This window comes from Gopherus flavomarginatus, chromosome 8, assembly GCF_025201925.1.
Source record: "Gopherus flavomarginatus isolate rGopFla2 chromosome 8, rGopFla2.mat.asm, whole genome shotgun sequence".
NCBI lineage: Eukaryota > Metazoa > Chordata > Testudines > Testudinidae > Gopherus > Gopherus flavomarginatus.
In genome coordinates, this window is record NC_066624.1 from 70357886 (window position 1) to 70385449 (window position 27564).

The 27564-nt window shown below is 41.2% G+C and overlaps 1 protein-coding gene across 2 annotated transcripts in view; it reads right to left on the bottom strand.

The window, feature by feature from the left end:
* LOC127056332 (glypican-5-like) overlaps positions 1 to 27564 on the bottom strand; it is a 644723-nt gene that overhangs the window by 585862 nt on the left and 31297 nt on the right. For both annotated transcript variants that reach the window (XM_050964047.1, XM_050964045.1), the window contains exon 2: positions 17442 to 17603. In XM_050964047.1, the coding sequence (XP_050820004.1) occupies positions 17442 to 17603 (162 nt within the window). The remainder of the gene's footprint in view (positions 1 to 17441; positions 17604 to 27564) is intronic.

Below are 27564 nucleotides of genomic sequence, written 5' to 3' on the forward strand. Positions count from 1 at the left end.
CTCATTTTCAAAAGCAATTTAGGCACTTAGGAACCTAAGTCTCAATGAAAGTGAATAGAATTTAGGTTCCTCTTGCAGATGAGATAGAACTCTTAATATCAGCAATGCCCAAATACCTTCAAAAATCTGGCCCTTATAAGTGACTTGCTGAATCAGAATCTTTGAGTCTAATGGGTTTCCCCACTAGTATAAATTGGCATATCACCCCAGAAGCTGGTGGAGCTACACCAGGTGAGAGTTCGACTCCAAGGTCCTCTTTCAAAGGAAATAATCTGTACACTCAGGATGACTGTTGATTGTCCTCTTAGTTATTAGACAGAAAATCATCAACATTTGTGTGTTACATGAATGGAGTACCTTATCAGAATAGCCTGGATTGTCCCCTTGCGGAGCCATGCATGAAAGGAGACGCCATGTGTATCTCTCCCCTTAAGCAGGGGAAGTAAGGAGCAACAACTTTAGGGCACCTTCTCCCCTTCCCCATGCTGATGTTCCTTCCTCAGGGAGGTCCAGATGGTGGGAGCAAATGGAGGAACGGGGATGCTTCTCCCAAAAGACATTATCCCCTTCTTTCTGCCATGCTTTCCACCCATAAATTTAGGCCAGAAGCATCAACTCATTATTACCTTTCTCCAGGTCCCAACGCTGCTACTACTGAGCAGCCACAATCAATGAACAGCCTGGATCCTGCTGGGTTTTTGCTGCCAGAAGGTAGTATGACTAATGAAGCAGCAGCAAATATCCATATGCTCAAGAGGGAGCATATCCTCCAAAATCTGTAGCCTCCTAAACCTTGAATAAGTCATCAATATCGGTGCAACATCTGTCTCCTCATGTATGGCACAGAGTGCCAGGGACACAAAAAAGGAGACTCTCATAAGCAGCCTGCTTTGCTTGGCCCCTCTCTCCTCTGAAATCCACAAAGCAGGGAGAGGCTGTTGATTGTATAGTAAACCTCCACTTTTGTAAACTGAAAGTTATGTATAGTAACAGACTTCAAAGTCACCAATACAAGAATGGGTAGAGAAATTAGAAGATCCCCCGACGCCCCTCCCCTGCCATCTGACATTAGTTACAGTCAGCATGTTTCTGGTAGACATAGATAATTAGCCCAAGGATTTTTAAGTGCAAAATAGAAACAGCAGCCATTGAATGCAAATGAGCAATACCAAGGATACTAAATTAATGGCTCTTTGATGCCTATTGCTTCCAGTAAAAGTCCATGTTGATTTATGTTATCGAATCACCATGATCGATTTGCATTATTTTCCCCATTTCAACCAGAGAATGACTTAAATGAAACCATAAAATGCGCTTCTGCAGACCCCTTTGGATCCTGAATTTAGCATGACCTGTCAAGTGACTCCTAGAGAGGCAAGCTTTTATCCATTAGTCAGTCAGTCTCTCTAGCCCTTTTCCTTTCAAATGTGAACCTCAGTTACTAGCCTCACAAGTGTGGGGGCTGATGAGTGCCCTTCCAACTTGCTAGGGGCCCTCCTCTCCTGCAGATAGGAAAATGTTCACAGAAAGTGGGGTGGGGAATACCCCCGAATTCTTCACCTCCAAACCCTGGTCTCACCAGCCTTGTGGCTCCCTGTGGACATCCACTGCAGCAAACCAGAGAGCTCTCCTCTGTTGAGTCATAGAAAGGAACATTGGGTGGAGAAGTGAGGAAGCAGCAGCACTGTTTTACTAGTGTCCCTCTCTTTCATTCCTCCTGCTGCACCTCTGAACTGCACCTGAGCATGCTATCTGCTCTTGTCATCCTTCCTCTGGCCTCAGCAAGAACTCTTATTCCCCTCATTATCCTTCTGCCCCCAAAAGTCCCTCTTCCTCACCATGCTCTTTTTCCATAGAATTGCTCTTCTCCTGCGACCACGGTTCCACCCCTCTAACTTCTCCACCAGAGACCTGATGACTGAGAACTCAGCATCATTTCAGGGTGCAAGAAGGTTGTGCGTGAGAGAAAAGGATGCATTAGTGCATCTCTGCCTTCTTCACTCAACAAAGCTCCTGTTGGGGAGAAGAGGAGGAGGGAATTGCATCAAGAGCACTCTGTTAAGGAATGCAGTTTGCAGCGAAGCAGTATTGTGTGCTATTAACTCATCCAGACCCCAAACCATGTAACTTTCTTGCAGCACAACCTGGCAGATATTTAAGAGAGAGGATGATAAATAGAGATTAAAGCTATCCCATATTTATTTATACATTAATTTGTAATATGCCTATCAGAATATCTATACAAAATTTCAAAGCCCAATCAATAGGGCTACAGAATCAACCCACTCCTTCAAACAAATCACATATGCTCCATCCTGGAGACAGATAGCAAAAACATTCCAACCAATCATATCTGGCATGGTGGAGTACAGGGGAGGAGACAATCTCAGAGACAGCCAATAGAACTTAATATAAAATCACTGACACCCTGATGTACACTGGAAATGAACATTAACCCACAGTAGAGCTTGAAGCAGTTGTTAGCTCCATTTAATACATGGATAGCCACATTCTGCATCTGCTGATGTAGAGTTTGATACTCCCTTATGCAAAAATAGTTAAGTATAAATTACAAAGTATTTCAGATTACTTACCAACTTCTTTTGTAGTTATAGTCAAACATCTGATTTTAGAGTGCACATCTTAAGCTTTATGTAGGGATGGTGGTAATTGTGGATGTAATATTACACTGAATAAATCCAAATGCCCAAAGGAAACAAAACAGAAATAAAAAGAAGGTTTGCATTCAAATAGCTACATTTCCAAGAATTTGCACTCCATATGCAAGGCTAAAAACATGGAAATGTAATCCAACAGCTAGACAGGCACAGAAGTAGAAGTCCATGTTAGTTTCACACTAGTGCAAGCTTGCACATAAATAAATGTATGGACATTTTTGTACCTGGGGAAAAATGAGCAAAATGGTTTGGAGTCTGATCTAGAGTAACTTTTTGCTGACAACTGTGTTTACATATATTAACATACTCATTTGGCAACAGGCCTGGGCAAACCTGTGTTTGACCAGCTAACCCCAGTGTCATAACATTTCTTCCCAGATCTGGACCTTAGCGTCCAAAATATGGGTGTTAGCATGAAAACCTCAAAGCTTAGTTACCAACTTGGACCTGGTAATTGCTGCCACCAGCCAGGAATTATACAGTGCCTAGCTCACTGTGGTCTCCCCAAAACCTTCCCTGGGGGACCCCAAGACTCAGATTGCTTGAGTCTCACAACAAAGGGGAATAAAACATTTCCCTTTCTCCTCCTCCCCTCCAGGTGTTCCCTCCCTGGGTTCCTGGAGAGATATACAGAAGCAAGCTCCGTGAATCTAAACAAAGGGATTCCACCCTCCCTGCTTCAAGTCCTAGAAACACAAGCACCGAGAGATCTAACCTCTCTCCCCCCTCACCCAGAGGGTATGCCAAGTCAGGCTTAGTAAATCTAACACAAAGAGATTTTTCCCCTGACTTCTTCCTCCCACCAATTCCCTGGTGAGCTGCAGACTCAGTTCCCTGGAGTCCCCACTAAAGAAAAACTCCAACAGGTCTTAAAAAGAAAGCTTTATATAAAAAGCAAGAAAAAAGACAAAAAATGGTTTCTGTATTAAGGTGACAATATACAGGGTCAATTGCTTAAAGGAAAAAATGAATAAACAGCCTTATTCAAAAAGAATACAATTTAACACATTCCAGCAACTACACACATGTAAATACAAAAAAACAATATAAACCTATTGTCTTACTATCCTTGTACTTACAACTTGGAAACAGAAGATTAGAAAGCCTGGAGATTCCTGTGGTCACTCTCAGAGCCGAGAAAAGAACAGACCGAGAACAAAGGACTCACACCCAAAACTTCCCTCCACCCAGATTTGAAAAAGTCTTGTTTCCTGATTGGTCCTCTGGTCAGGTGTTTGGTTCCCTGTGTTAACCCTTTACAGGTAAAAGAACATTAACCCTTAGCTATCTGTTTATGACACCCAGGTGTTAATGATGTGCCACAATACACGTTCAAAATATTTTATATTTATATATCTTTGTTAAATGATGAAAACGTTAGCAAAGGAAGGAAGTTTTAAGGGACTGAGTCTCTCTCATTCACTCCTGTTTAACTCAGCTGGCAGCAGTAGTGCTCCTCCCAGTTTACACTGCAGTAAGAGTAGTGTAAGACCCAGAGGAATTAGGTTATTTTCGTGGCACAAGGACCATTAAAATAGGCTGACCCTCCACAGGACTGGGGTGGGGGGGGTTGCCCCTAGGCAGATATGCTCTCTCCATCACCTCCAAGAGGAGCATCTCGAGAACAAGCATAAAAGAAGAGAGAAGTAGAAGGAATAAGGAGACAAATAAATAAATAAATAAATAAATAATAAACCACATATATCCCAACATGTTGTATGTGCTTTGCATGTAAAATATACAATTACAGCTCAAATCTATAAAGAATCAGTTTTGCCTTTCTTCCTTTCAGAACAAGCTTCACCACTTCCTTTAATTCATACAACTTTTAAAATGCATTAATCTAGGGACCAATGTCCACAAGTGTGAACCTTCCTAGATCTGCCTTGGTCCCTTTCTAAATGAAAACATTCCCAAACATGTTCATCTCTTCAATCTTACCCCCCTACCTGGGAACAAACAGGTCATACAGTGTGTCCTGAAGGGCACAAGCTTTTTGTGGAGATGATGTTAAGTGTCGCAACCCAAGCCCAGAACTCCGAACTTGGATCTGGGGAGGTAAACGTTACCTTGTTTTAAGTTTGGGAAAAAATGTAATTTTAAGTGCCGAGACCTCTACCTAGTGTGCTGACCAGTATTGTCTCATTTTTTCCTTGTACTCTCCCATCTATCTGTAGCCGATATCTCTTGTGTGATACTTAGTCTGCAAAGTATCTAGGGGCAGGGACTGTCTTTTTATTCTATTTGTGTACAGTGCCTACCGTGATAGGGGTCCCATAACAAATAAATAACCTGTTTCTGTTAACAACTTGTAATTTAAAACAGTTTTTCCAAACAGTTAAAAAAAAAATCTATCCTCCGAGAACATGCTCTCAATACTTCCAATCAGTAAAACCTATAAAAAAAAGTATTAAAAAAGTACAAAAACATCCTAGAAAAAATTCATTTGTTGCTTATCTGTTCTTAAGAGAAGGAATGCCAAATAATACACTCGTCCTCTAAAAGGATTTAGAAGTATCTAAACCACCACTGTGCATTTCCCTCCTGGAACATATTCGATGTGATGAAAAAAATACTTCCTAATGCCATTTTATCCTGAAAAGTTGTTTTTACTCTTTTACAAGTCATTCATCTACACTTTGCAATGGGCAGATGATATAATGCCACAAGCTGAAATGGAACATTGTTATTACCGGGCTATAGGGCGAAGATTTGCTTCTATTATTTTCTGCAGAACACATTCCCTTTCAGATAGCTGCTCTCTTAACCCTGTCAGTCTCACTTACTCACTTTCTTTTAAAAGCATAAAAATGTGACAATGAGAGTAAAGTGACAATTGCCTGCAAACCAAATCTTTCATCTTTAGTTGATTACCTCTAACGGCTACTTTTATTGAATTGCCCAACAGTAATAATACATAACAATAACATATATTCTTCCTCAAAGGACATGTTAAATTGTGCATGTAAAACGTGTATAAGAGCTTGCTTGATCAGTTTTCAATTTCATAACAGACTAATAAGACATCAAAATCAAGTTACCAATTAATCACTTTTCTTTAGGAGGCAGGGAAGGGGATGTGTAATTTAATCCTGAATCATTATTAAAATATTATTAGTTATATATTGCACGTTGTCTTTGGCAGCTGCCTAAAGCCCTTTTTAAAAATTTTGCCCCCAGTTTCCATTACTGGGATGAATTTCTACTTTTGGCATGGAGGAGATTTAATCAATTATAAAAACTGGAGTATACTAAAACCCTGCCAGATCTAAGATCTTCAATCTGAACACAAACTTCGATTAGGCCCATTGCAATCTGGACTACATTATTAATATACTCATAAAAGCATTCAGGAACAATGTGTTTGTCAATGCCCCCATTCAGCAAGCACTTGCTAGTATCCCAGTGAAGCCTAGAGGATTTTGGGGTGGTTTACAAGAGGAAAGTGACCAGAATATCTTCCCATGTAGAGACACTATTGTAGAAGAAATGTGATTTTATTCCAGAATAACTGACCTATTTTGAAAGTGTATTAATTATTCCAGAATAGAATGTCCACTAAGGGAACTATTCTAGAATATCTCACTTCGCAATAGCTATTCCAGTCAATTTCCCCACATAGACAAGCCCTCAATCTTATTTGCTTGCTTTGCTCTTTGTAGGTTTTCCACATTTTCTTTTTATTAATAGACAGTTTGCTCATTTATCTCTGTGCTTCCCTTCTTTTGGGACTTATCCATCCATTACCTATCGACTTAATCCTCCATTGTGCATTCATACACTGGGCAGGAGGAGGCAATGACCAGCCAGGGCACTTTCACAGTGTTGAAGAAATGCACTGCAGTCATTTAAAGCCAGTTACATTAAAAATATTGGCACGCACACTGATCAATAGATCCCCATTAAACTGTTCTGCAAATTTAGCAGTCAGCAGATTTCAAGAGTTAACTCTTTCCTGTTTTCCCACAGAAATATTAATCAAGATGGTAATTGTGATGATAGGTGATTGAAATAGGGAAACCCAAACATTTAAAATGAATAAACAACACATTATGTCACATATTAGTTGTACTGCAGTAATGTGCAAAGGTCCCACTGCCATCCCCATTGTGTTAGGCACTGGATAAGTAGATAATGAAGAGAGTCCCTGCACCAAATTGCTTACAATCTAGGAATCTGATGAGAACCAACATATGGAGTTAGACAGACAGACTAAGGAAGCCCAACAACAATCATACAACTACATGGGTTAAATTGATCTTATCTTATTTGTTTTTACTTTAAACTAAAATTAGTTTTTAATGGAATTGGGTTTTACCTTTTGACATATAATTTTAAAAATCAAGGTCACCAAATCCTCTAAGTGTCCTGATCCTAAATGTGTACTTTCTCAATACTTACATTTAGAATATTTAAAAGAAGCCTACCAATACATGCAGATGTTATCAAAATCAAATCTCTCAGTATAGGAGTCCAAGCAGTGCATTTCTAGTAATCAATCAGAGGAGAAATATTTTCATATTCATAGCACTGCTATTAAGAAATAACAGTGCAATTATTATGCAAGTCCCTGGATTCTCCGTGGCTTACAATGGTTGTCAGTCAACCCGAGTACACTGTTCTGCAAACCATACAGTTGAAAAATAACCACATAGTGAGGTCACAAAGCAGACTTGCACACAGGATTCATGAAACAGTGTAACAGAGGACTCACTGTACTATTATCCACTAGTACTGCTACAGCATCCCTGTACTCTGATTGGCTGAGATAAGCCTATTTCAGTGTAATTAATTGTAAGACCTGATACAAGGGTCTTCTCTACATTTAAAAGGAAATAGATTATGTTTGCAATGCAGTCAGTTACCAGTTTTAGTGATCATGTAATGACTTCTTTGGACATGATTTATGTCAGTGGACCTGGTTTGCAAGACAGTGATTTATAATCGAGAGCTAGGATTAAGTGTTCCCATTAGGTTTTTGTTCAATTTTTCATCTGAGGCTGCTATTTTGAATGCTTATCTGAAAATCAGCTGAATTTTTAGGATACCTTTTCCTCCCTTTACCCCTCTTGATTTTTCAGTTTTTTAAATCTCTCTCTCTCTCTTAATCACACAGTCAACATAACAAAATGCCAAAAAGAAAAAAATAGCTCTTTCCTAGTACATCCAGAAAACCCCCACAAAACTCAGAAGACAAATACCAAGGCTAACAACAGCTTATTAATTATTAGTATTACCATAACAACTAGGATCCAGGACCAGGACCCCATTGTGCTAGTCGCTGTACGAACACTGAACAAAAAGATGGTCTCTGCACTAAAAAGCTTACAATCCAAGTGTAATACAAGACAGTGGGCAGAAACAAAAGGAAAGTACAAGGAAACAATGAGATTGGTCATCATGACCAGCATACTGGTGTCAGCACACAACAAATAGGGTGACCAGATAGCAAGTGTGAAAAATCGGAATGGGGGTGGGGTGTAATAGGTGCCTTCATTAGGCAAAACCTTTAATATCTTGACTATCCCTATAAAATTGGGACATCTGGTCACCCTACATCTGCACCATAACCATTACCAAGTGTTTTGTAGGCATCAAGGCAGAGGAGAGTTATAAGAGGGATCTGAAGGACGATCGTGAGGTAGCTTTGCAGATGTTTATGGGGTACGCCTCCCAAATGCAAGAGGCAGCATAGGAGAAAACACAAAAAAGTGCTTGTTTGAAAATTTAACTAGTGGGCTGTGGAGGGTAGCATCATCATGGCCAAATGGAATCAGGAGTCAACATTTTGATAGAGAATGAGAGAGGATAGGTAGGCTGGGGATAGACCATGAAGGGTTTGAAAATGAAGACAAGCAGCTTATATTTGATAGAGAAGTGGGAGCCAGTGCAAAGATTCTGAGAGAGGGGTGACATGAGGAAAACAACAGGCTAGTGAAATGATCTTTGCAGCACCATTCTGAAGGGACATGAGATAGGCAAGACTGCATCTGTTATGGGCAGAGAAAAGGATGTTGCAGTAATCAAGACGCAAGGCGAGAGCTGCGAGAGCGTTTTAGCTATGTGCATGGATAGGAAAGGTCACCTCTTAGTTATGTGATGCTTAAAGAACAGAAATATTTGGACATAATCTGGATGTGAGGACCTAGAGAGGGATTGGAGTCAAAGAAATCTCTCAGGTTACTGGGCTGAGCATCAGGTCAAGATGGTGGTGTTGTCCATAGTGATCAAAAAATGAGGTGGGGGAGGGAAAACTTAAGAACTGTGTCTTAGCCACGGTGAGCTTGATCCGATGGCTACACAGCCACAAGATGTCATCATGCTTTCCTTATTGCACATCCTTATTCACCTGCTCTATCCAGATCTTTAAGTTCCAAGAGACAGCTTGATAATATTTAACTCTTGTGTCGTGTTTTTCCTCCACAGAGCTCAAAGCATCAGGGTGCCATTATCCCAATTGTCCAGATGAGGAAAACAGAGGCAGAAAGGTAAAGGCTCTTGCCTAAGGTCACACAGCAACTCAGGGGTAGAGTCAGACACAGAACAGAGGTCTCCTGACAGTTATTCAACTGGACCAAGATATGTGCTTGGAAAGCAAGTATTACTGTGAAAGAGGATTTTGAAGCATCACATGAAAAAATTGACTTGATGAATGTTCCTCAGTTTAACTTAAAATATCACTTTTCCTGCAGTTATATAGTGTCCCGTTTCTACAAATCAATCATCCTATACATTTTGGGATATAAGTCGCTAGTTGCCTGCAGTGCCATTTTATGTTTACAGTTGAGTCAAGAGGAACTTTTTCATAGCGAGAGACAGTCTGATGATGATAATGTGATACATGCTATCCCACTCGGACATGAACTATCAGGAAAGCTGTAATTGTTCATATTAGAAAAGAGACGATTTGCTGGTGTTTTCTGGGTTTTTAAAATTAAGTAGAATCTGTTAGATTCTAGAAAACTTCTTCAGACTGGCAACAACTTCAGGAAAAACAAGGTTCAAAAAGAGTCAAAGTTAGAAAGTAGTCAATGAAAACAAAATTAAAAAGAGAACCTGACTTCCAGCTCCTCGAAGCCTGGGGAAAATAAACTAGAATGGTGAAAAGTAGCAGGTTTGACTAATACAGGCATTTATCCTGCTTGTTGGGCCTAATTCAGAACTAGTGTAAGTAACATCAGTAGAGCTATGATAATTTACATCAGCTGAGGATCTCTGCTCTCCCTCCACTTTACACGGGTGCTGATGGATTTCCCAAAATTAGTTTCGATTTTATATTCACAAAAGAAGATCAGGACCTCAGCAATACAAGTGATCTTCTAGCCACAGTTCGGATAGCCTTACTGCATGCTAAAATATGTAGGGAGTCTTGTGCTGAATCATGTAGAAAATGAGTGGCCAAACTGCTTGGGAAGCATGTCTTGTTGGAAACCCAGGCTCATTTGTTTTATCCGAAGATTAAATATTCTACCAGCCACTGTAGCAGAGCTCTGGAAATGCCACTGCTCTCTGGATCTGGACTATCAACACACAACCTGACTGGTTGAGTGTCAACTTGTAGTGTTAACTTATTCTTTTTTTTCCCCCAATAAATAAAAAAATACCATCCAAACCATATAAAATATTCAGTTCTTCCAGTTTGGACTACATATAAGCCATCTAAATACATGTTATTGCTCTGTACTAGACTACAGTTTTGTTATTGTCCCTCCCTATTACTTGAAGATTTATATCACTATATTCAGTAGCGCTGGATGCAGTATTTTAAAACACTTTCCTTGCATTCATTTGTGTGTAGTAAATTACCACACTGACACAGCATCCATTGTAAAATAAGCAACACAGAGTAGACAAGCCACACTTTTCTTCTATGGCATCAGAAGTTGCAATTGTTTTTCATATGAAAATCTGTCAGTTTGAATTTAAAAAAAACTCAGAAAGAGAGTCATGTACAACTTCTGACAATGTACTGTATTGCATAGGCTCCAAGAAAATAATCCTATTGCATTCCACAGCCAAACAAACACCTCATTCCATTTGAAGAGTTTGGAGGTCAAGTATGCACAAGATGCACACTGCAGGGCAAGCTCAATAATCATTCGTTCACAATGTGATGCTCCCTGGCACAGCTCAAAGGTTTTTTAATTTTACATGTTCAGAAGATAAAAAGGTTAGAACTTCAGGGAATATTGGACACAGCAACATAACAAATTATACTTTGCAGAGAAAAGGACACTGATCAGAAAGAAGTTTGAACTTTTACTCTCCATATGTAGACTAAATTGAAAGTGTTAGTGAAGCTGTAATGGGAAGTTCATAATGCTTATGTATTCCCTGTCTGTTTCTTGATGCACAGGATGAGAGGGAGCCAATGGAGGAAATGAAGAAAGGAGGGGTACAGTCATAACGCTGAGGATGAATAACTTCAATGAAGATGATCCTTCATTCAGAATCCCAAGCCAGTGTCTAATCCATTGTAATACACTGCGTCTCATAATGGACAAGACTGGGACTCAGGAGACCTAGAGTCTGTTCTTGGCTCTGCTACTGGCCTGCTGGGTAGGTAACCTTGGGCAAGTTACTTCATCTCATCTCTCAATCTTTAAAATGGGGAAATGATACTAATATTTGTCAAGGGAGATCTATGAATTAAAAGTGCTATAAAGAACTAGGTGTTATTATTAATAATAAAACAAACAGTAGTGGCAATATGATGTTTGATGTAAGCAAATGTATCTTATACCTGTGAAGATATAGTGCCATCCCAACTGGTAAACATGAGAACACCACAAAGGCAACAGGAGACAAAAGACTATGTATGCTCATCATGCATAAGATGCCAAGGCTAAAAGGACTATTCCAATCTTCCTTTTAGACAAATATTTTTTAAAAAAATAAGAACTTTCACAGCTACAAACAGAGATAATTTGGCCCATTTGAATGGGATTGAACCATGTACAGGAGGGGAAGAGAAACACTCCAATGGAGCCTCTCCCTGGTCTCTCTCTGTAGGGAGTCCTTTGTTCAACAAGCCAAAACAAAATTATACATCCTGTCCAACTTTCAGCTCAGTAGGCCAGTAGGGTACAGGACTCTGCTTAGCAGGGTCATGCATGTGGAAAGGGGCATGCAACAGTTTGTCTGGATAAAAGACCAAGTATTATGAGATTACAAAACTATTTAAAAACAAGACTCCTACTTCTCTATTATCCAGCAGTAAATAATGGAAACCACAGGCAGGATTTTTTTTTAAACAGCTCATTGATTTTGGATGGCATCCATTCACCACACTGTGCCTACATTTCATATAGTAATTAACTACAAACCAGAATGTATTTCTGCAGCCAAGTCTTCTTTTGTTTTGTAAATTTCATTGCATGTCAGCTTTGCTAACCAGTTGCCCACATTTCAAGCTAGTATTTCCAAGTTCAGTAAAATATGTGTCAGCAGCCCTGTGACTCAGTAAACTCATATGTAGAATGCTCATTTCATAGGCCAGCCAGGAGGCTGGCGGTGCTGGCTAGTTACATTACTTCTTTCTTAGGATGCCAGCTGTCATGCAGGCAGGGACGACAGTGACATGAAGATCCAGTGCCCATTGATTACTGCACTGTCAGTCATTTTACTATCTGCACTGAGAAAAGGCCAGACTAGACCTGGCTTTTGTAATAAGGGCATAAAGTGGGAGGCAGAGTGGGTCTAAGTGGGCAGAGCGCTAGCCTGGGAGTCAGCAGTCCTTAGGTCTGAGCCTGGTTTGCCACAGACCTGCTGGGTGATCTTGGGCAAGTCACTCCACCTGTCTGTGCCTCCATTTTCCCTCCCACTTATTGCCTGTTTAGATCACAAACCCGAGGGGGGGAGGAGGGGACAGGGACTGTCCCTTAATATGCATACAGTCTCAGTGGGGAATCTAGGCACTCTTAGTATTAGCAATACAATAGTTACAGTGAATCACTCCACCTTGCATTTCCCTACTTTGTGTAGGGCAAGCTATCCTCACAGCCCCTCCAGACATCTCAGGGGTAAAGGGGAGGAAGGGCCAGGGAATGGCACCAGCTGTGAATTCCCTGTGTGTCAGGGCACCATGGAAAGAACTGTACCTGTTGACTCAAATGGCTCCTTCTTTACAGCTGTGTCTGATAGGACAACTGAGCCCTAAGGGGGACACACAAAATCTGGAGGGGGGGGACCCAAATGTTAAGTAGTAGGGCTGCTTTAACACTATGACCCACAGAATAAAAATGTTGCTTTACGGCCAATATCCTTTTGTTCAAACAACAGGGTTTCATTCAGCGCCTGTAAATATCTATTTCCTATAGTCTGTTGGGAAAAGTAAATAAAATATGAGAGAAATATGCCAGTGAGAAACCAAATTTGTCAGAAACCGTTAAACTCATACAAAGCATTTTCTGGCAGCTCTAACACCTGCTAATTTGGGGGCTGAAAATTGGTAGAGGTTTCAAAGTACATTGTCCTGCCTCTCCCCAGATATCATCAGCCAAATGAATAAATTACTAGCAGTTGGATTCTCATTACCACAAATTAGCCTCACCGTAAGATGACAGGAGCAGAGCCAATCTTCTGTGGTCTCATACAGAGCACCTGCTAGCACTCCATTGAAAAGGCACTGAGGAGGGAGGGCAGGTTTCTCTCTGCTGTCTGCACACAACAAAGCTTTATTGTCAGACTATTGATACCTCTTCTGACAGCAACTTTCAGTCTTCACACTCGCACTGCTTTTAATCCATTAACAATGAATCCAAGTCATCTTGTTTGAGTGCGGGGAGTGTAGTGGTGGCCAGGAAGGTGTCAAATAATGTGTAGTATCACCACAATCAAAACCTATTGTACTCTAACCTACAGCAATTCAGCTGTTGAGTTGCAAATTGAAGAAAGGAATGCTTAGCTCAAGGAAGGATATTCTGTTATCAGCATAAATTAAAGAATGAAAGGCTTTGTTAGTCATAAGGTTGCATTTGAGATTCTGTTCAATTTAAAAATAAGAAAAGGACTAGTTGGTCATCTCAGGCTGGGGAAAGAGGATCTGCTGGACAGTGGGGTTGAGAGATGGGATGGACTGAACTCTCTCATATTGCATATGGTAAAGTACAACCTGATAGTGGCTAGGAAGTTGGCATGCTGTGATCCCTATACCTGGACAACTCAGACCTGTAAACTTTCTATTCTATTTATTTGTTACACTGTTTTCTCCACTCTGGCCCACTTGCTTGTCCTATCCACCTTCTACATCTTCTCTTTTAGACTGTAAGCCAGGAACTGTGGCTGGGACCATCATTAACAATATGTCTGCACAGCAGTCGTGGCTTTTAGACTTTTCCATGATATAACATGTTAAATAGTAAATCCAGGATGCCATATACACAAAGACTTTTTGATTTTGCATCATCTTAGATACTCAGGGCCTGATTCAGATGACAGGGTGTCTGTCTCTTTTATCACTGTAGAATCCAATTACTGGTGGTGCCTTTCATGATCCAATTGGCCAGTTGACATCAGCCTACCAGCATCCATCCATCTCCAACATTACCAGGAGAGGTGTCTGCCAGACCTGTAGCCAAGGCCAAGTGGTCCCTTTTCCTGTTCCACTCAGGTATTACAGCAACAACATAAGAGGCAGGAACACAAGCTAAGACATTTGCAGAATGTGAAAGTTTGATTTATTAAGTGTTTGCACTAGCACAGGTTTGCTCATATTGCAAAATTTAAAGAAAAAAAGGCTTCAGCAGTAGTGCTAAAGCTGTCCATATGTCTGAAATGGGCACTAATCCAAAAATAACAGATCTGTCCACAGATGTAATACATTTAATTGAGTTTTATACACTAATCATTTTGCGTGACTCTGGCAGCTGTTAAAAATAGTTCTAGTTCAGCTTTGACTGCAGAATAATTTAAATACCTGTGTGTGTGTGTATGTTTTTTTTAATAAAAATAAAATGAAGTCTCCTCTGTCCAAAATATAGACAACCTTTCGGGATTCACACGCATGTCAGAGAGAGTATTCAGTTGAACCCTCTTCATATTGCCCTGCTTGCATCAAAATCTCCTCTCTAATCAAATATCCAAGCCTTCCCATTAATACTCTTAGAACCCAATTATGGCCATCTAAGTAAATGGGATTTAGCCTCCACATAGCAAAATGAGAAACGACATTGCCCAACTGGGAGGGTTTTTAAACATGCATTTATCATTTTAACCCAGCACATCACTTTTGGGTCTAGCTCTCATATATGTGCTCAGCATTGGCTGAACTAGTCTTGCATTAAAGTCCAACTCCCACTGACTCCCAACAGGAGCAGAGTTCGTCCAACACTGAGCCCTTTTGAAAATCTCATCCTAAAAGCTGTATTATAGTTTTAAGAATCACGCTAACAAAGTGTGCATGATACAATGGTTTTGACTTGTGGGAGTGTATAAAAGCATCTGAGGCTTATTTTTCCCTGACAGTAGGCAACAAGGCCTACTAGCAAGCTACCCTCTAAAAGGGGGAGATCTTGTAAAACACTGAAGAAGGCAAAGAAACTTTCACAAACAGTAGACACCCTCAAAAATAAGCAACCGGAGAAGTGGCAATTCTATCTTGACTGATGCTCTATTGCTTCTACAGCACCAAGCCTGAGGAAGACCCAAGGCCCTTTAAAACAAGGTTTGTTGAGACTAAGTTGATTCATCTGTTTGCAACCCTACCTTTTTATAATAATGCAAAACAGCAGCAGAACAAAATGGAAAAAAGGACTGAACTAATTCAATACAAAGATCTCTCCTGGTAAGCGTCCTGTATTATACCACTCTTAGCAACAGAATGTCACGTGAAGAAAGGAACTTTGGTTTTGTGCAAAGGAAAGCCTAAAGAACAAATGAAGCTCTCGGTGCAACAAAGCAAAGTTACATTATCAAAAGTTCTCACCTAACCTAGATAGAAGACAGTCCATAATTTACAATAAACAACATATTTGCCCATTTCTAAGAAACGATTGGAAATTTAAGCTACTTGAAATGTCCAAAGACTCTTTTCCTTTCCTCAAAAGGATGCATCAGCATCAAGGAATAAAACTCCTGGCTTGACTTAAGGGGTTGATAGGTTAATCTGTTCTGACCATATCTTTATTCTAAAACGATACTGAAAGATCACTTGAATCACTCACCAGCATTTAACAATGCCGACGTATTTCCCCGATTTAGGGCTGCTCAAAAGGGCCTTGCTACTGGATTTTAAAGCCATGTGCGATTTTGAAGGATTTTTCAAGATTAACTGTGAAATAAAGCAAAATACCATGTCTCTCAAGCGGTCCCTGTCCTGCTCTCACCTCCCTCCAGCTTGTAACATCCAAAAGTAAAAGCAAACTTTTAGTTTGTAATTTGACTGTCTTTTTAAGCTTTCAGCATTTGTTATGGTCATACTTTAAGCCACTGGTTTTCAAGCTTTTTTCATTTGAGGACTCTTACAAATTTTTATGGAGTGCGGACCCCTTAGGAAATCTTAGATAGTCTGTTGACCCCAGAGTTCATGGACCACTGGTTGAAACACACTGCTTTAAGCCATTTACTAATTTCTATATATTTTACATCATCTTTTTTCCCTCCAAAGGCAGCATCTAGACAAGAGATCTACAGATCTGCTGATAACATTGAGTATAGGATGATGCTCATTCTATTAATCAGATGAATCCTGGTCTAGTTTAGCATATTTTAAGTTCTTTTAAAGGCTTAATCCTGCAAGATGCTGAGCACTCGGGCCCAAATACAACAAAGCACTTAATTACAGACTCTTTTTTAAGCACAAGTAGTCCCATAGAAATCAATGGAGCCATAGAAATCAATGGGACCACTCACACATTTAAAGTTAAGCATACGCGTAAGTGTTTTGCTGGACTGCCAACAGTGTTCAGCACTTTGCTTTATTCGGGCTGGTGTCTTCTGGTCACAGTATTACTAAAGAAAATCAAATGCTTGTATAGGATTTATATTGCAATCTCCAGATGAAAGACAAATCTACTTGTTATTAAGATAACTGTCACTCCCTTCAGAGCTCAGAGGATAATCTTCCTTCATGCACTCACATTTAACTGCGTGCCACGACTCTTCAAAAAGGAATCAGGCTTCAAGTGACTCAGTAGTTTGTGAAACATTTTAAGGCATTAGTCACATAAGAATTCTCTTTCTGAGCTGTATCAGTGATCAGGAAGAAAAACATTTTATTCTACTTTCTGTGTCTCTACGTCCCTTGACATTGAGTGGGAGAATGTAGGTAAAAACGTTTGCAGTGTTGTTGTAGCTGTGTTGGTCCCAGGATATTACCTCACCCACTTTACTGCTCTAATATCTTTTACTGGATCGATGTCTTGAGAGAGACAAGCTTCTGAGCTACACAGCTCCTTTTCAGGTCTTAGTGTCCATCTGCCATTTGTGCCTTGGAAAATCCCAGTCTGTCTTTTTCAAGCCTAGAAGGTAGGCCCAAGTTCAGTTAAACACTTAGGCATTTGCTTAAATCCATGTCTAGTTAGTAGAGAATTTAAACATGCACATAAAGTAACACACGTGCTCAAGTGCTCTCCTGAATAGGGATGTTTTCCTGAATCAAGGCCATAGAAAGCTGAGGCACAAACAATGACTCAACATCTAGCAGAAATGATAAAAACACAAGTGAGAGAAGCTTGCCTGCAATTATATAGTAGAAATTAAATAAATGTCTACATCATCATCATACTTATTTTGTGGGGTCATGAAGCTTCATGTGTTTCCTACCTTGAAAAGCTGTGATATGACCAACTATCATATATTTCAGTTCAAAGTTCAAGGCCTGGATGTTCTGAGTCCTCTCTCTCCGAACAGCTGTCTGGTAGCTTTCTTCCATCTTTTTAGTGCAACAGGTTGGTGCTCTGTGCTGGCAGATCTGCAAATCTGATTCTTTTGGAAAACAAAAACAAAACCAGAAATGGAAGAAATTAAAACTACTTTCTAGATACATACACCATAGAAGTAAAAGAAAATGCATTTTCTTACAGTCAAATTACAACCTAGGAGGTGGATGTCCTACAATAGACAAAACCCATAAGGAATGAAACATTGAAATTGAATTAGCACTTTAAGGGCTCTAATTTATTATATTTTATGTCTGTGTCTGCTAGATCTGAATAACTTCACAGTGTCATGTGCTCCCACTCTTATGTCATATCACTGTTAAAAGCTTGTCACTTATTCCATCATCGGTTGATGCTGAGTGTCATGATGAAGCACTAAAAATCACAACAAGCTAGAACAGCACAGACAATAGGCACAAAAATCACCTGAACTAAAATATTAAGAGCTAGATTATAGTACAGCAATACCTTAAACCCACTATATTTAAAGGAGCAGTATTTCCGCTCGAAACCATGAAACAAAGTGTCAGCCCAGAAGTGTGAAATGTGTGTGTCAAATTCTGCTAGGCTGGAGGAGGAGTTATGTGGCCCATAGGTGCTACTGTAATACAAATAAAACAACCTGTTTTTTACTCTCAGCCTTACATTCAGAAGCCTCCTTACTAATAAAATAATAAATTTGGGGGAGTTTTATTTAAATAAAATGTAACTTTAAATACTGAGGGACAAATTTTGCCCTGCCTTACAATGCAACAAAACTGAAGTCGCATTTTGCTTTGCAACCACAGAGAAAATGACTCATTAAATTTTGTATAAAAATACCGGTTTTTCTGAATGAGATCTGTCTGAATTTTTTTAATCCTTTTATGTGTATTTTATGCAAGTTCAGTATTCCTGATTATGGAATTTGCACTATATACAGTCATGATGGATATTCACAGTTTATGTATTGTATTAATAGCGATAGCAGGTGCCATAAAGGTCAATAAAAGGAATGGTAATAGAATACAGATAAAAATATCTTGGTGATTCATAAAATATATTTTTCCAAAGGAAAAGCAAGGAAGAACAAAGAAAAGAGGAATAACTAAACACAGAGAAAATACTGGTGCATAGACAAAACATTTTACGAAGAGAGACGCATTCTCCCTCTCAAGTATGCAATTTTTAAGTAAATTCAAAAGGTTAAGAAAGTCCCTAGAAGAAAAACTGCCTAAAATGAGTGGTTTTAGGCATTAACCCCCACCCCACCAAAAAGTAATCTTTCAATGCAAAAATAAAACTTCTGGAGATCAGGCAAATCCTGAGTGTGACCAACTTTAGGAAATGTTGCAAAAAATCTTTTTTCAAAAAAAACACCTTTTCACCATAAAAATGACACTCACAAAACTGACTCCTCCTTCCTAGTCTTACCCCCAACCAAAAAAAAAAATGAAATTTATAAAAATCTTTAAAAAAAAAAATAAAAAAAAAAACAACAACAACACTCCACCACCACTGTATCCCAAGCAGAGTTTTGACCTCAAAAGGAAGAAGTGCCTGAGACTCCATCCAGTCCATTAAGACTTGGCTATTGCGATTGATTTTACTTGGAAGGTGTGATAGATATGGCAATTTCCTGCATATCCTTGGGAGACATTATTGAATTAAGATTAAGTACCTTTGGGCTCCGCTGTATTAAATGTAAAGTTTATGTAATACTGTGGGCCAGGATCGCATGTAACCTCTCTAGGGGAGAGATGTGAAGTGAGTGCTGGGAGTTCAAAGGGCTATATTGAAAATGTTCCAGACAAGAATGGACTTTTGGGAAAATACATGTGAAGTGGATTTCCTGGGGAATACGCAGGGGCAGGTGAATGCAAAGTCCCCGCACCTGGTTATGCAAAACCCCAGCATTTTCCAGCTACATGAGGAGGACTGGATCATTGTCTGTGGATTTACACCAGAGATCAAAGGCTCAAGCTGTATAAGGTGACAGCCAAACTGTCCAGCCTCAGTTCTGGTCCTGACTTTGAGACAGTCATGAACTTGTAGCCGGGGCAAAACCAGTTGTAGGTTTTCAAGACCAGACACCTCTCAGAGCCAGAGACAGCAGTTAGGGTGACCTTCGGTAAGTTTATTAGCATGTACGTAGGTTTTAAATATGCTTTCACCTAAGAATAACTGTGCCTGCATTAACTTCGAACTGTGAGGAATACAGTGGTCACAGCCTCTGGGGAGAAAGCAAAGTGCAGATGAGCATTGAGGTTGCCTGGTTTACTGGGGCCATCACAGCGTAAATCCAGGGAGCTGTGTGGCCTTAAAATCCTGCTCTGCAGGGAGTGAGACGCAGGCTTCTGCTCAAGAGAAGTGACAGCTGGGAGCCAGAGACTAGAGTGGGTACCTTTGAAAGACTATGAAAGGGAATACAGGTGCATTTGGCCTGAAATTGTGACAGAAGGCACTTAGCTACTATGGTGGTAAACAGCAGGATACACCCTTAAGACAGATCTCTTTAACATCTGCATTATTTTCAATACATACCTTGTTTGAGAAATATAAATATGGTTTAACTTTAAAAGTACAGCAAGTGAACAAAAAGAAAGATTAAAAAAGAAGATTTGTGTCATTAACTACAGTTAGTAGGGATTTTCAAAAGTGCCTAAGGGTATGTCAACCCTGCCAGGAAGAACTTGGGCACCAAGTGTCAGAGCCTAAGTCAATTCACTCTGGCTTGGGCTGCAGGGCTAAAAGTAGCAGCGTAAATATTCCCACTCAGGCTAGAGTCCAGGCTCGGAGCCCCTCCCCCTTGCTGGGCTTCAGAGCCAAGGCTCCAGCATGAGTGTGAAAATCTACGCTTAGCCCTGCAGTCCGAGCCCCACCACAGCGAGTTAGTTGACCTGAGACTTGGCACCACAGGTTTCTCTTTGTGGCATAGACATACCCATTGTTGACCAAAAGGCACTAAGATTTTTGCTTCTAATTCATTTACACACTTTTTGAAATCCCTCCCTGGGTAACTAACATTTCATCTGACAAATAATGAATGAATAGGACTCCAATTTGCCAAAGGGAGCCAGCCATATGCACAGATTTCAAGTGGGATGCTGTGCATCTGGATCCCTTTAGAGAATCAGGCCCAATGAAAGCAATACTTGTTAGTATTTCACAGACTAATTAGTGCATGGATATGAATATGAGAAACATAAAAAGTGCATAGTATACAGAAGCATGTCTGCAGGAATACATGTTTTTTTGGTGCTCATTTAAATTGAAAGTCCATTGAAAGCAGCAAAGAATCCTGTGGCACCTTATAGACTAACAGACGTTTTGGAGCATGAGCTTTCATGGGTGAATACTCACTTCCTCAGATGCATGTAGTGGAAATTTCCAGGGGCAGTTATATATATATGCAAGCAAGCTAGAGATAATGAGGTTAGTTCAATCAGGGAGGATGAGGCCCTGTTCTAGCAGTTGAAGTGTGAAAACCAAGGGAGGAGAAACTGGATCTGTAGTTGGCAAGCCTTTCACAGTCTTTGTTTATTCCTGAGCTGATGGTGTCAAATTTGCAGATGAACTGAAGCTCAGCAGTTTCTCTTTGAAGTCTGGTCCTGAAGTTTTTTTTGCTACAGGATGGCCACCTTAAGGTCTGCTATAGTGTGGCCAGGGAGGTTGAAGTGTTCTCCTACAGGTTTTTGTATATTGCCATTCCTAATATCTGATTTGTGTCCATTTATCCTTTTCCGTAGAGACTGTCTAGTTTGGCCGATGTTCATAGCAGAGAGGCATTGCTGGCACATGATGGCATATATTACATTGGTGGACGTGCAGGTGAATGAATCGGTGATAGTATGGCTGATCTGGTTAGGTCCTGTGATGGTGTCGCTGGTGTAGATATGTGGGCAGAGTTGGCTAGCTAGCTCAGGAACCAATCCATGCAACAAACCTCGATGCCAACTCTGCCCACATATCTCCACCAGCGACACCATCACAGGACCTAACCAGATCAGCCACACCATCACCGATTCATTCACCTGCACGTCCACCAATGTAATATATGCCATCATGTGCCAGCAATGCCTCTCTGCTATGAACATCGGCCAAACTAGACAGTCTCTACGGAAAAGGATAAATGGACACAAATCAGATATTAGGAATGGCAATATACAAAAACCTGTAGGAGAACACTTCAATCTCCCTGGCCACACTATAGCAGACCTTAAGGTGGCCATTCTGTAGCAAAAAAAACTTCAGGACCAGACTTCAAAGAGAAACTGCAGAGCTTCAATTCATCTGCAATTTTTACACCATCAGCTCAGGATTAAACAAAGACTGTGAATGGCTTGCCAACTACAGAACCAGTTTCTCCTCCCTTGGTTTTCACACTTCAACTGCTAGAACAGGGCCTCATCCTCCCTGACTGAACTAACCTCATTATCTCTAGCTTGCTTGCATATATACACCTGCCCCTGGAAATTTCCACTACATGCACCTGAGGAAGTGGGTATTCACCCACAAAAGCTCATAGACTCATAGACTCTAGGACTGGAAGGGACCTCGAGAGGTCATCGAGTCCAGTCCCCTGCCCTCATGGCAGGACCAAATACTGTCTAGACCATCCCTGATAGACATTTATCTAACCTACTCTTAAATATCTCCAGAGATGGAGATTCCACAACTTCCCTAGGCAATCTATTCCAGTGTTTAACTACCCTGACAGTTAGGAACTTTTTCCTAATGTCCAACCTAAATCTCCCTTGCTGCAGTTTAAGCCCATTGCTTCTTGTTCTATCATTGGAGGCTAAGATGAACAAGTTTTCTCCCTCCTCCTGATGACACCCTTTTAGATACCTGAAAACTGCTATCATGTCCCCTCTCAGTCTTCTCTTTTCCAAACTAAACAAACCCAATTCCTTCAGCCTTCCTTCATAGGTCATGTTCTCAAGACCTTTAATCATTCTTGTTGCTCTTCTCTGGACCCTCTCCAATTTCTCCACATCTTTCTTGAAATGCAGTGCCCAGAACTGGACACAATACTCCAGTTGAGGCCTAACCAGCGCAGAGTAAAGCGGAAGAATGACTTCTCGTGTCTTGTTTACAACACATCTGTTAATGCATCCCAGAATCATGTTTGCTTTTTTTGCAACAGTATCACACTGTTGACTCATATTAAGGTTGTGGTCCACTATGACCCCTAGATCTCTTTCTGCCATACTCCTTCCTAGACAGTCTCTTCCCATTCTGTATGTGTGAAACTGATTGTTCCTTCCTAAGTGGAGCACTTTGCATTTATCTTTATTGAACTTCATCCTGTTTACCTCAGACCATTTCTCCAACTTGTCCAGATCATTTTGAATTTTGACCCTGTCCTCCAAAGCAGTTGCAATCCCTCCCAGTTTGGTATCATCCGCAAACTTAATAAGCGTACTTTCTATGCCAACATCTAAATCGTTGATGAAGATATTGAACAGAACCGGTCCCAAAACAGACCCCTGGGGAACCCCACTCGTTATACCTTTCCAGCAGGATTGGGAGCCATTAACAACTACTCTCTGAGTACGGTTATCCAGCCAGTTATGCACCCACCTTATAGTAGCACCATCTAAATTGTACTTTCCTAGTTTATCTATAAGAATATCATGCGAGACCGTATCAAATGCCTTACTAAAGTCTAGGTATATCACATCCACCGCTTCTCCCTTATCCACAAGGCTCGTTATCCTATCAAAGAACGCTATCAGATTAGTTTGACACGATTTGTTCTTTACAAATCCATGCTGGCTATTCCCTATCACCTTACCACCTTCCAAGTGTTTGCAGATGATTTCTTTGATTACCTGCTCCATTATCTTCCCTGGCACAGAAGTTAAACTAACTGGTCTGTAGTTTCCTGGGTTGTTTTTATTTCCCTTTTTATAGATGGGCACTATATTTGCCCCCTTCCAGTCTTCTGGAATCTCCCCTGTCTCCCATGATTTCCCAAAGATAATAGCTAGAGGCTCAGATACCTCTTCCATTAACTCCTTGAGTATTCTAGGATGCATTTCATCAGGCCCTGGTGACTTGCAGGCATCTAACTTTTCTAAGTGATTTTTTACTTGCTCTTTTCTTATTTTCTCTTCTAAACCTACCCTCTTCTCATAAGCATTCACTATACATGCTCCAAAATGTCTGTTAGTCTATAAGATGCCACAGGATTCTTTGCTGCTTTCAGAGATCCAGACTAACACGGCTACCCCTCTGATACTAAAGTCCATTGAGTGACTCCCATCATTTTAGAAAATAAATCTGTTTTGCACTCCCATGTTCACATACACATGGATTACACATATTTCATGAACAACATGACTAATTTATGGGCCAATTCTTCATACTGATGCCAAGAAAATCAGCTGTGCACACAGGTAATTGGAAGCAGGGTTGAGGAATGAGAGTTGGGTAACATTTTCCAAAATATCTAAGTGACATAGGAGTAGATCTGGCTGGGAATTTTCCAATGTTTTTTCCATCAGAAAATGCTAGTTCATTGAAACCAAAACCATTTCCAGGAAAGAACTGGTTCTGAGGACTCCCCCAAATTGAAAAAAAAAAAATGAAATAAAGATTTTGAAACTGTTGAAATAACTCATTACTGCATTTTCAGAATGAAAATATTTGTTTTTTTCTGTCTGAAATGACTTTGTTTTGAAATTGTCTAGATTATACTAAAAAGGTAAAATAAAATTAAAAAATTTAGGTTGAAACAAAAGCTTGAAATTATTGAAATTAAACATTTCAATTGACAGGAGCGTAAATGTTTTGGGAATTATCAATTTGCAAAAAAGTTTAAGATTTTGACTTTTTGTACTTATTTGGGATGAGAATTTTTTTTTTTTAAATCTCAACAATTCTTGGGGACAGGAAAAGTGTTTGCTGCCCAGCACTACTTAGGAGCATGAGGGCTTGTCCATACAAAAAAAAACTTAGTTTGCAACAGGCTGGCATATAAATCTATCCTGCTCTAGCTGCCACGCAGTTAGCATCCATGCGGACCCTGCCACTCTGCATTAAAAATCCCATAGTGGACTTTAATCTCCTTCCACTTCAAAGTGGGGTAGATCAAAAATCACCAGGAAACTTTAACTGCATGCAGCAAGGTCCATGCTGTCAGTGTGCAGCCAGCTAGTGTGGGGTAGATTTACATCCCTACTTGCTGAGCACCAATGATATATCTATACTACCCGCTGGATTGGCAGGCAGCAGGCAATCTAGTCTAGACGCAATAAATCAACCCCCCAGCGCTCTTCCATTGACCCCTGTACTCCACTTCTGCGAAAGGCGCAGGCAGAGTCGACAAGGGAGCGGCAGCAGTCAACTCACTGTAGTGAAGACACTGTGGTGAGTAGATCTAAGTCAGAAGCGGTGCCAGGATTTCTGGTGCCCTAGGCAGAATTAGGGGGGCACCATTTTGTGCGCTCCCCACGGGGCGAGCGGGAGCTTCTGGTTCCACTCCCGTCGCACCGCCGAAGAAGGACCCTCCGCCGAAATGCCGCAGGTGACAGCGGCAGTCATTGAGCTGCTCAATTGCCTGCCGCTGTTTTCTGCAGCACGTCGGCAGAAGGTCCTTCTTCGGTGGCGCGAAGGGAGCGGAACCAGAAGCTCCCATGAGCTCTGTGGGGAGCATACAAAATGCCGCCCCCCAGATCCTGTTGCCCTAGGCGATCGCCTAAGGTTGCCTAATGGAAGTGCCGGCCCTGATCTAAGTACGTCAACTTCAGCTACGTTATTCATGTAGCTGAAGTTGTGTATCTTAGATCGATACCCACCAGTATAGAACAGGCCTAAGTGTTTGTATAGACAAACTTTAAGGCTCATTGAAAGTCAATAGGACTTAGGTTCCTATGTGACTAAGGGTATGACTACACTTGACACTTCAAAGCGCTGCCGCGAGTGTGGTCGGAGCGCCAGCGCTGGGAGAGAGCTCTCCCAGCGCTGCATGTAAACCACATCCCTTACGGGTGTAGCTTGCAGCGCTGGGAGCCGCGCCCCCAGCACTGCGGCACTGATTACACTGAGGCTTTACAGCGCTGTATCTTGCAGCGCTCAGGGGGGTGTTTTTTCGCACCCCTGAGCGCGAAAGTTGCAGTGCTGTAAAGCGCCAGTGTAGCCATGGTGTAAGTCACTTTTGAAAACAGGACTTGGGTTCTTTTGAAAATTGTACCTAATATCCTTAGCTCCAAGCTGTTGTTACTCAGGATTCTGGACTCTTCCCCTTAGCTCCCATAGCCCCTCCACGCAAAGGTGTTCTGAACCCCTGCTCTGAGAGCCCTGGAAGGGCTCAGATTGACAGTGTATGGAGTTTGAGAACTAAAACCCTTCATGCCACCTCTGTGCCCATCTCATAAAACTGAAACATGGCATTTCTGTAGGTTATGCACCTTACAGGCCCATGCAAAAGGCCGGAGGATTTGAACCAAAGCAGCTATCTGGAAGAATCTAATGTCTCCTTAAGAAAGCTGTAGGAAGCTCCAAGGGAAACTGCTCTCCTGGAATTTCTGACTCAGTAAACTTCCTGGATGAATGCTGCGGGAAGCTGATGATTAGGTCTGCTGATTCAGAGCTGAAAGGATATAAAAGGGATTCTTAAAAAGCAACAGCACAAGGACCCTGAAAGTTAAGAATTTGATGTAGAACACAGAGTATTAAAAGATCAACAAAACGATCCTTTAGTCTTCTAATGATACTTTAAAGTCAGTATTGTTATATAGCAAGCTTGGCAGCTCTCTCTTATTTAGTATTAGCCTTAGGGGAGAACCTTTAGCCCAGTTATAGAACTCTAATATAAGCTTTCTGTACTCTACATTCCTTGGTGCAGAGATTAATTAGAGATGATTAGCACGGTCCTGAAGACTTTAATAATGCTGGAAATATGATAATAAATTCATCCCATTACATCTTAATGCAAAACACAGTCTCCATCAATAAGGCATATGTGTGGGGAAAGAAAGCACTGACACCCTGGTGACTGAGTGGCAAACTGCATTAACACCGCTGAGACAGGCTCAGGAATACGTATCAGATTTAAGACCCAAAGCTGCCAAGGGTGCTGGGCAGGTGACTTACTAAACACAGCAATCTGTTCTGTTTGATAAGGGACATCACAGCCACATGATTGTTCCTAGAGCTGAGGTGGCTAAGCCTTCCTTAAAAAAATCTCCTCCAAGTGCATCGTGAACAGTCACTAAAATAAAGATGCTCTTTTCAAATTATGGAGGTAAAAGAAAGGAAGAAAATTGATCAGTGATGATATTTCAGTGACAAGCACCCATTAAATTCTCTCTAGATGGTATATATGCTTTCTCTATACTTAGTGTATTTACTCTACCATCTTGCATACCACTGTGGAACAGAGAAAGACCATGCCTTGTGCTACACTTACGGCATGGATTCTTCAGGGCTGCTCAATGGTTGGTAATATCCTTCTGAAATGGTCTGTCAGTCAGTCAATCTGGGATACTGCACAGTCACTGACCCAGGAGAGCCATGCGAAACATTTCTCAGAAAATATTTGTTGAAAGCTATTTTTGAATTTCAGTGTAACAGTGTTCATTGAGTGTATAGATTCTTGTAGCAAGGCGGTGGGATACCCCACAGCCCCGCTGAGGGACAAACCTCCCCTAACACCAGCATGGGCGGAGTCACTGGGTCCTGTGCCAGCCCCTCAGAGGTCATGGCGCAGACCCGGAAGAATAAAAGCTCACTGGCAGAGCTCAATCGAGGCCCAGCCACCAGAGAGGCTGGACGTCTGCGACCGAACTCCCTCTGGGGAGACAGCACCAGGCCGGCCAAGCCTAGCCCTTGCTCACTCCCCCGGGGAGGCCTGGCCGAGCCTGCCACTTGCCCGCTACCCTGAGGAGGAGCCGAGCCTGCCGCTTGCCCGCTCCCCGAGGACGACTAGCCGAACCTGCCCTGCGCCAGCTACCCCGAGGAGCCACTGAGCCCACCCTCGAACACTTACCCAGAGGGCCGATGGTGTTTGAGACCGCGGG